Source organism: Salvelinus sp. IW2-2015, unplaced genomic scaffold (assembly GCF_002910315.2).
Source record: "Salvelinus sp. IW2-2015 unplaced genomic scaffold, ASM291031v2 Un_scaffold4344, whole genome shotgun sequence".
NCBI lineage: Eukaryota > Metazoa > Chordata > Actinopteri > Salmoniformes > Salmonidae > Salvelinus > Salvelinus sp. IW2-2015.
Window position 1 is genome coordinate 1 of NW_019945615.1, and position 11,082 is coordinate 11,082.

The window sequence follows — 11,082 nt, forward strand, 5'->3', positions numbered from 1 at the left end:
TAGTGTATATATATATATATAGTGTAATTATATAGTGTATATATATATATAGTGCATATAGTGTAATTGAGTAGAATGTCTCATATCCCCCCTATTGTTCGTCTCTAGACCCGACATCTGGGGGGGAAGTAGATACAACAATCCCACTGGTTCAGCAGCTGTATAGCCTTTATATATGATGGCCCACTATTAATCATTATCAAATAGCCACCCCAACTATTTACATTCACACCCATCAGCAGTTTTTACACTGCAGCTACTCACTGTTTATTATCTATGCATAGTCACTTCACAAACGACCTGGACTAATGACCTGTAGCCCCGCACATTGACTCGGTACCGGTACCCCCTGTATATAGCCTCCTTATTGCTATTTMATTTTCTTGTGTTACTTTTTTGATATATTTTTTTTCCTCAACTTCTTTAAATCTTACCGTGAAATGCTTACTTACCAGCCCTTAACCAACAGTTAAGGGCTGGTAAGTAAGCATTTCACGGTAAGATTTACACCTGTTGTATTCGACGCGTGTGACAAATAAACTTTGATTTGATTTGAGTATGAGCTCTCCTGAGGATGGGTAAAGGTTTCCAGAAAACAAAAAGCCCCATCTCCGTGGCCATCTGACCACAAGCATTGAACTTTGGAAGTTGTGCTGTAACCGAGTTAAATGTCAAACCATTTAGCAACTACACACAGCAGGCTACATATTGACATTGTGTGTGTCACCAAGGCCAGCCACGAGCGGACTAGCCGTCTCCCTTTCTCTCTCTCTCTCTATCTCTCTCTGTCTTTCACACACCCAGGTCCCCTGCTCAGACTGCATGAATCATTCAAAGTTTGCGTGCCACGTCATTGACTGTGTAATCGACTGACCGATTGCTATAACATTTGATGTGGTTAACTGATAGGTAAAATACATATCCAGGCGTTGTAAGATGTGGAAGCCATCAGCAACGCCTGGGCAGAGGAGCATGTCCATGTCCTTACCCCCCCCTCTCTCTCTCTCTCTCTCTCTCTCTCTTTGGTCCTGCTGTAATTACTGCGTGTGTTTAATCATCATTAAACCTGACCCACGCGCTAGCCTGCCTCACCAGGCTGCCCCTTTAAAGGCCACGCTTTTGCAGAAAGCAGCTGCCATAGCAATGTTGCGCAATCCTCGCTATGCCATGCCACACATGAGCGGCTCATCCGAACCGTGTCAGCACAATTCTGGACGAACCGGAGCTCGTTTCAAACCGCGGTAAAAATAACGCACGCAGAATGCACCTTGCCTCAGACCCACCGGCTATATCTTTAATAGCTTTATGTAGCATACAACTAAACTCTTTATTTTTCTTCCACGTGGATGGATGACTCAACGTCGCGCTATCTCCTCCTCTGAATGATTTGGACATATCAACGCAGATCGGTTCATCGACAGTCAAGGTCTGGTTATACGGTAAGGGAAATCCGTCTAAATAACGCGCAATAGCAGACACCGAAGATCCGCATTTTTTAACCAATGTTGGATTCGTGCGTAATTGTTCTCCTCCCCTCAACTTATCCGCGCATCAGTATTGTCAGTTCTGCACCTTATGGATGTGGAAAGACAACTCTTCCACGCGCATTATGGTCAACCCTTATTTAAACAGGAGCACTCACAACTAGTTCCCATTAGTCTGCCAGTGATAACAATCAACAGACCATCGGCTGATAAGTGATGCTGTTAGTATCACTAACTACTAACAGTAATAGTTAGCCCTTTTTGTTCAATATATATATATATATATATATTTTAACCATCAAACATGGACACCAAAGGTAAGAATTAAATGGTTTCCATCCTCTATCGACTGTAAATAACAGTGTGGGTTTATTCAATGTGGTTGACATTTTCTTGTCAGACGTTAATAATACTTACAAGGTTTTTTTGGCCCAACATGTGGTCTGAGTTTAGTATATTCACGCAAATGATGGAAGTAATGCTAACTGCTGTAGATGAGTTCTGGAGTGTTTTTTCTATTCCAGATTACTACTGGACGATACGTTGGTTGTAGGCTAGTTGGCTACTAWTCTAGATTGCTGCTGCAGTTTTATTGCCTGGCTACCCAAACTCCTTTCTCCGGCAAAAACGCTATGCCAAACCCACGAACCGGAACGATAGAGCAGCGGAATAATTCAGTTTGAGTCGTCAGGCAGTTATAGTGATTTATGAATGATTATGACCTGTTATGTGACCGTTATATAACCTGATAGCAGTAGTTGGGATTGTTGTTATTTCTGGTTCATATTGCTTTTAGGTCMTTGAGGTTGTGGTGGTAGTATATGACAGTAATTGACGTGACAAACATTTTCATTGAGTTGGCATTCTTTACAAAACAGTGGTTGATTTCTACAATATTTTGTTCCAGTGATTTAGAGTTCTGGAGAGTAGTACCTCTTGTTGTTGCTCTCATTCTATAGTAACACTACAGTATCAAACTCAGTTTACCACACCCTGTAGTCTACAATAGCTTTAAAATAGAATAGCATAGAATAACATAGCATAGCATATAATAAAATAGCATATAATAACATAGCATAGAATAGAATGGCATAGAATATAATAACATAGAATAGCATAGAATATAATAACATATATCAACATAGAATAGAATAGAATATAAAAGAATAGAATAGCATAGAGTATAATAACATAGCATGGAATAACATAGCATGGAATAGAATAGCATAGTATAGCATATAATAACATAGCATAGAATAGCATAGAATAGAATATAAAATAATAGCATAGAATAGCATAGAAAAGCATATCATAGAATAGAATAACATACAATAGAATAGCATAGCATATAATATAATACAATAACATAGCATAGAATAATATAGCATAGAAAATAATCACATATCATAGAATGTAATAACATACCATAGAATAACATAGAATATAATAGCCTAGAATAGAATAACATAGAATAGAATAGCAAAGAATAGCATAGAATAGCATAGAATATAATAGAATAACATATCATAGAATGACATAGCATAGAAAATAATCACATATCATAGAATATAATAACATACCGTAAAATATAATAGCATAGAATATAATAACATAGCATGAAWAGAATAGMAAAGTATAGAATAGAATAACATAGCATAGAATAATATAGCATAGAATGCATAGAATAGAATCACATAGCATAGAATAACATAAAACAGAATAACATAGCATAGAATAACATAGCATGGAAAACATAGCATAGAATAACATAGCATAGAACAACATAGCTTAGAAAGACATGTAATAGAATATAATAACATAGCATATAATATTATAGCATTGAATAGAATAGCATAGAATAGAAAAACGAAGCATAGAATGACAGAATAGAATAGCATAGAATAACCTAGCATAGCATAGAATAGAATAGAATGACAATTCCTAGCAAAATAAAACAAATATACAAATACAGTATGTATACTGTATACAGTATATACAAATACAGTTGTTGTTGGTGTTATTTTTGTTGTGTATTTGTCCAGCAGTTTGCTTTAGTTCTTCTCTCCACTCTGAGTAAAGAGGAGTACGATGACAGAGTTCTGGAAGGAGCACAGCCGGCAGGCCACGGTTGAGGAAATGATGTTGGACTCTCATGCCCAGGAGCTGACCCAGCATGAACTGCCTGAGATCCTCTCCCTGCTGCCCAGCCTTTCCGGCCAGAGGGTCCTGGAGCTGGGCGCCGGGATCGGGTCAGTGGGTCTATTGAACTATATCTATAAAACAACTGACCAGATAGACCGTTAATAACAACAAGTATATATTCTCCTCTTGTAGAGACATGAGGTTAACTGACCATGTGACTGACAGGGAAAACTCCCTGCCCTGGGCTATGATGGGAATCTGTTTTTTCTGGTCAGGTGACATTGACTCTTGTTGAACAGTTGGCGTTGACCCTCGCTGTCTGATGTGGAGGTGTTTGACCTTTGTGTTTGTTTGTTTGGTCTCTTCCAGTAGATACACCAGCCACCTGTTGACCAGGCCAGTCACGTGACAGCGGTCGACTTTATGGAGAGCTTCGTGGAGAAGAACAGACAGGACAACAGTCACCATGGCAACGCCTCTCCTCCAGGCAGACGTCACCAAGCTAGACTTCCCCAAAAACAGGTCTGCTGTTTGATAGGATGTGTATAATATAATAATATTATAATAATATATTATAAAAGAGGTTTCACAAAGTTTACACAGTTACCAATTCTTCTGATTTTGGTAATTAAAAGGTAAAATTATGGCAATTTTGAAAAAATTATTAATATATATTATATATATTTTTATATCTGTGGCCATGTTGTCAATGCGTTTCTAGTGGATGGACAAAATGGTTCAAGAGAAAATGCCTAATTAATGAAAAAACTCTGCAACTCTTCCTACTGTTAGCGTTTCATAACACTGCCACCAGTTTGGCCCCAAAACATCGACAACAAAACACATAGTGACATAGTAAAAAATACAAGAGTGCGAAAAAAAATGTCAAGGATATTTATGCTGAAACTCTCATATTAAACAAAAATTGTATTCACTAAGTTGTGGTATATATTTAAGATAATGTTTTACAGCTTTGCCATACTATTGATTATTTTAAAATCATCTTATATATTTTATATGTAATAAGGCCAACAGAGGGCCAGAGATCATTACAGACACCTGTGATAATCTGTAGTATCAAAAAGGACACTAGATTTAATCTTCTAAGATTCCATTTATTTATCGAAAGATACCAAAATTCTGTCAGCTTATTGGTATAATTGGTAAACTTCGAAAGTTACTGGAAACTTTACACCTCTAGGTCTGCGTCTCAGTATAAATTCTCTGTTGGGATTTTGGGGTGTTTTGTTGGCTCCCGAGTGGCGCAGCGGTCTAAGGAACTGCAACTCAGTACGAAAGGTGTCACTATAGGTACCTATAGATTGAATCCAGGCTGTATCACATTGCCGTGATTGGGAGTCCATAGGGCGGCGCACAATTGGCCCAGCGTCGTCGGGTTTGGCCGGAGTAGGCCCCCCATTGTAAATAAGAATAGGAACTGACTTGCCTAGTTAAATAAAGGTTAAATAAGAAAATACATAAGTCTGTTGACATTGTGACTTTGGATTGATTAAGCTAAGGTTATTGTTTGGCTAAGGTTGGCTAAGGTTATTGTTTTACACTGGTTGGATTCTCACCTAACCGAGAGTAGTGCTCACCTACACCTTAGCATTCCGTTAGGCTAAGGTTTGACTGAGACGATGTCTCACCTACATAGCAAATGAATCTCTTGGAACTGAAAACACTAATACGAGGTCAACAAATTAGTGACTGTGCTGTGTTCCTGTTCCTGTCGCACTACTTTGACAGGCCATAGGTAGTACTACTTTACCAGGGCCATAGGGTAGTGCACTACTGTTGACCAGGGCCCATAGGGTAGTGTACTACTGTTGACCAGGCCAAGGGTAGTGCACTACTGTTACCAGGGCCCATAGGGTAGTGACTACGTTGACCAGGGCCCATAGGGTAGTGCACTACTGTTGACCAGGGCCCATGTAGGGCACTACTACTGTTGACCAGGCCCATAGGGTAGTGCACTACTGTTGACCAGGGCCCATAGGGTAGTGCACTACTGTTGACCAGGGCCCATAGGGTAGTGCACTACTGTTGACCAGGGCCATAGGGTAGTGCACTACTGTTGACCAGGGCCCATAGGGTAGTGACTACTGTTGACCAGGGCCATAGGGTAGTGCACTACTGTTGACCAGGGCCCATAGGGTAGTGTACTACTGTAGACCAGGGCCCATAGGGTAGTGACTACTGTTGACCAGGGCCCATAGGGTAGTGCACTACTGTTGACCAGGCCCATAGGGTAGTGCACTACTGTTGACCAGGGCCATAGGGTAGTGTCACTACTTGTTGACCAGGGCCCATAGGGTAGTGACTACTGTGACCAGGGCCCATAGGGTAGTGACTACTGTTGACCAGGGCCCATAGGGTAGTGACTACTGTTGACCAGGGCCCATAGGGTAGTGACTACTGTTGACCAGGGCCCATAGGGTAGTGTACTACTGTTGACCAGGGCCCATAGGGTAGTGTACTACTGTTGACCAGGGCCCATAGGGTAGTGCACACTGTTGACCAGGGCCCATAGGGTAGTGAGCTACTGTTGACCAGGCCCATAGGGTAGTGTACTACTGTGACCAGGGCCCATAGGGTAGTGACTACTGTTACCAGGGCCCATAGGGTAGTGCACTACTGTTGACCAGGGCCATAGGGTAGTGACTACTGTTGACCAGGCCCATGGGTAGTGACTACTGTGACCAGGGCCATAGGGTAGTGACTACTGTTGACCAGGGCCCATAGGGTAGTGCACTACTGTTGACCAGGGCCCATAGGTAGTGCACTACTGTTGACCAGGGCCCATAGGGTAGTGGCACTACTGTTGACCAGGGCCCATAGGGTAGTGACTACTGTGACCAGGGCCATAGGGTAGTGTACTACTGTTGACCAGGGCCCATAGGGTAGTGTACTAGTACTACTGTTGACCAGGGCCCATAGGGTAGTGACTACTGTGACCAGGGCCCATAGGGTAGTGACTACTGTTGACCAGGGCCCATAGGGTAGTGACTACTGTTGACCAGGGCCCATAGGGTAGTGCACTACTGTGACCAGGGCCCATAGGTAGTGTACTACTGTTGACCAGGGCCCATAGGGTAGTGTACTACTGTGACCAGGGCCCATAGGGTAGTGTACTACTGTTGACCAGGGCCCATAGGGTAGTGGTACTACTGTGACCAGGGCCCATAGGGTAGTGCAACTACTGTTGAACCAGGCCCATAGGTAGTGTACTACTGTTGACCAGGGCCCATAGGGAGTGTACTACTGTTGACCAGGGCCCATAGGGAGTGCACTACTGTGACCAGGGCCATAGGGTAGTGTCTACTGTTGACCAGGGCCCATAGGGCTCTAAAGTAGTGCACTATAAAGGGAATACGGTGCCATTTTGACACAGCGTTGCATAAAGGCCGATGGGTTAAAGCATTGCTACTTGTTTATAAACTATTGTGAGCCTCTAAAAACAGTCCAGACTTATGATGTTATTCTGATGTGTCCCCCCCATCAGTTATGATGTTAATTCTGATGTGGTACCCCTCAATGATTATGATGTTATTCGATGTGTAACCCCGCCAATCAGTTATGATGTATTCTGATGTGTACCGCCCCCATCAGTTATTGAGTTATTCTGATGTGTACCCCCCCCCCCCCCATCAGTTTTGGACGCCTCTTCTCCAACTGGCTGCTGATGTAATCTGGAATGACGAGAAGCTAGGTCACAACAGAGAGGGTGCCTGGGATGGCTCGCCCCGGAGGGATCCCGTTTTCAGGGAGTCCTGCAACCACCCATCAGGTACGAGCTTTAATATCACCTGAATATCTATTGTGCGTCTTACAGTAGAGCGGAGAGGTCGAGTCTGAGAATCCCAGACCCTCCTGTAAAGCTGAGAAGGTTCACAGTCTGATGAAATCCCCTAACCTCCGTAAGCGGAGAGGTTCGAGTCTGATGAATCCTAGACCCTCCTGTAAAGCTGAGCGGTACAGTCTGAATGAATCCCAGACCTCCTGTTAGAAGCTGAGAGGTTCGAGTCTGATGAATCTCTAGATCCTCAGTAGAGCTGAGAGTTTAACTAGTCAAGAATCCTAGACCCTCCTGTAAAGCTGAGAGGTTACAGTCTGATGAACTCCTAGATCTCCTGTAAAGCTGAGAGTTTACTATCAAATGAATCCCTAGACCCTCCTGTAAAAGCGGAAGGTTACAGTCTGATTAATCCCTAGACTCTCCTGTAAAGCTGAGAAGGTTACTGTCTATTGAATCCCTAGACCCTCCTGGAGCTAGAGGGTTAACAGTCTGATGAAATCCCTAGACGCCTCCTGTAGAAATGAGAGGTTTGGCATAGGTGGAAGCAAAATGGTGATATATCTACCAGGATTACTCTTCTCATCCTGTCGTCCTTCTCATAATTTAATACCTTACTTAATCAGATCACTATTCAGTGCACTTCAACCTTCATGAGTTACATAAATTCACGTCAGATAGTCTAACAATCTGATGTGAATTAAGCCTATCTAGAGAGCGTGTGCACTCAGGCCCGGGAGGGAAGCTAAAGTCATTCCACAATTCACACCATTCATAGAAAATCGCAAAGAAAATCAATATTGGACTACGTGGAGCTTTTCCTCATGGTCACTTTTATGATTACAAACAGACTATATAAGTAGTGAGTGGCGTTAACAAACAGACTATCTGCAAGGGAAACGTATTGGACTCGCGGTAGCGCCGAAATGCTGGTTAGCCGTATTATCCTCAATTTGGGCCTACCCCCACACCAAAGCCTAGTTAGCCGTTGCTAGCTAACGAACTCAGAATAATGACCAAACTCACCCCGGAGTGTCAATTGCCAACACTGCACCCAGAAAATCGCTGAATTGGAGGGTAGAGTGTCTACTCTTCATCAGATTAAAGAAGATGAACAGCTGAATGACTCTTTGCTTGAGTCCGCCAAAAAATGTGGTGAACCAAGCCATTGCCCATGGCTGTCACCGCGGCTTCGGAAGACCTGCAGCTGTTGAGACATACTTTGATTAAGCTAGAAGACCTTGGCCCTTACCGGGAGCCATACTCAAGCACCCGGTCTCCTCCACTCCCTCTGCTCCACCTCAGGAGCCATGGATTACTGTACGGAAACCAAAAAACCTTGGCAGGAAAACACCAAGGCAAAGTGATGCCTTGGATTTGGGAAAATAAATACCGGGTTTTGGAAGAGTCTGGGATTTCTGCCTCTGGCCCCGAAAGAACAAACAACTTTGCCCGGAAGCAAGTGATACCCCTGCCATCTAAACAATTTACAACGAAACAGCTCTACAATTTGCCCCAAACAACTTTCTAGGAGGAAGATAACTCAAGAGAGACGCAACTTTAAGAAATGTACCAAGCAGTAGTCCCGCTGTTCTTATTGTGGGCTCATCTATGATCCAAAATGTTTCTATTAGGAAAGCAGAGACCATCTGTTACCCGGGTGCCCGGATCCAGGACGTTGACTGTATGATCCCGCTACTCATTAGTGAACACCCGACTGCTTCTGCTATCACTGTCCATGTAGGGTCAAATGATATTAAACTACAGGAAACTGAGTAACTTAAAAATTACTTTAAATCACTGATTCATACTCTACTTAAATCAGGTAAACAATGCATTATTTCAGGTCCACTCCCGTCTCCACGCTCTACGGATAATAATGTCAGTCGTATACGCCAGCTACATATCTGCCTTAAAGGTTATTGTTGTTCAATATGTGGACAATTTTACAGCTTTTCTACATCGACCAAATGTATTTCTCCGGGATAGATTACATCTGAATAGGTATGGTACAAGCATGCTCTCCTCAAACCTGGCTCTAACTATAGCCTCAAACAGGGCATGTGAGAATTGACAATATATAGCCATGGGGGTTGATACTCGGAATTGGTCGATTCCCCATCAGACTATACTGACTGCCCCCCCCATAGCTTTACATAGCTCTACAGGTGCTGCTAACATGGATAAAACTGTTGATGGACTTTATGTTATTCTTACACTATTGTCAAGGAACCGTGTTGCCACTTCCTCGTACAGACAGAGGGGTATTGTTAGAAGTAATCTGGTCTCCATCCAACTCAGGCCTGTCAGYAGCTACACSAGGAAGCRTCGCTCATCTAATATTACCTTGAGTGTTCCATCTGATATGAGCTCTCGAAATAGTGGCCTTGGATTTATTCATTTGAATGCTAGAAGCTTGATCCAGAAGTTAGATTTGATTGAAATAATGGTCTCACAATCATATGCTGACATATTGAATATATCTGAATCCTGGCTCTGTGTCTCTGTTCCAGACTCAGATGTTCTGTTAGCTGGGTATAATGTGGGTAGAGGTGGAGGTATTGCCATACCTCCATACATAGGTGGGGTATCTGTACTTTTTACTTACMTTTTYCCTGACAACCAAAAGTACTTGTTACATTTTGAATGGTTAGCAGGACAGGAAAATGGTTCAATTCAAGCACTTATCAAGAGAACAAGTAGTCGTCCCTACTGCCTCTGGCCTGGCGGACTAAACACACATGCATGTTGTGTAAATAATGTCTGAGTGTTGGAGTGCCCCTGGCTATCTATACGTTTTAAAAGCAAAAAAAAAGGTGCCGTCTGCTTTGCTTAATATAAGGAACGTTTAATTATTTATAGTATATTTAAAACCAAAATACTTTTAGACTTTTACTCAAGTAGGATTTTACTGGGTGACTTTTACTTGATTAACTTTCTATTAAGGTATCTATACTTTTACTCAAGTAGGATTTTACTGGGTGACTTTTACTTGATTAACTTTCTATTAAGGTATCTATACTTTTACTCAAGTATGACAATTGGGTACTTTTCCACCACTGGTTATTTCACTCARTAGATATGGGACTYTATCAAAATTGGATTTGTTTTTCGAAGTATTTGTAGGTCTGTGTAATCTGAGGGAAATATGTGTCTCTAATATGGTCATACATTTGGCATGAGGTTTTGTGGGAAGTTTGCACATAGTCTGTTTTCTCTTGAGAACCAGGTCTGCCTACGGCAATCTTTCTTAATTACAAGGCTATGCTCACTGAGTCTATACATAGTCAAAGACTTCCTTAATTTTGGGTTAGTCACAGTGGTCAGGTATTCTGCCGCTGTGTACTCTCAGTTTAGGGCCAAATATCATTCTAGTTTGTTCAGTTTTTTTGTAAATTCTTTCCAATGCGTCAATTAATTATCTTTTTGTTTTCTCATGATTTGGTTGGGTCTAATTGTGTTGCTGTCTTGGGGCTCTGTGGGGTCTGTTTGTGTTTGTGAACAGAGCACCAGGACCAGCTTGCTTAGGGGWCTSTTCTCCAGGTTAATCTYTCTGTAGGTGTTGGCTTTGTTATGGAAGGTTTGTGAATCGCTTCCTCTTAGGTGGTTGTAGAATTTAACATCTCTTTTCTGGATTTTGATCATTAGCGGGTATCGGCC

The 11,082-nt window shown here is 42.2% G+C and overlaps 1 protein-coding gene across 1 annotated transcript in view; it reads left to right on the plus strand.

Moving 5' to 3' along the window:
* Positions 1-1,479: 1,479 nt before the first annotated feature.
* LOC112077161 (uncharacterized) overlaps positions 1,480-11,082 on the plus strand; it is a 27,777-nt gene continuing 18,174 nt past the window's right edge. The window contains 5 exon segments of the mRNA XM_070441594.1: positions 1,480-1,801; positions 3,559-3,733; positions 3,996-4,015; positions 4,018-4,105; positions 4,107-4,148. Coding sequence (XP_070297695.1) covers positions 1,789-1,801; positions 3,559-3,733; positions 3,996-4,015; positions 4,018-4,105; positions 4,107-4,148 — 338 coding nt within the window. The 5' untranslated portion in view covers positions 1,480-1,788.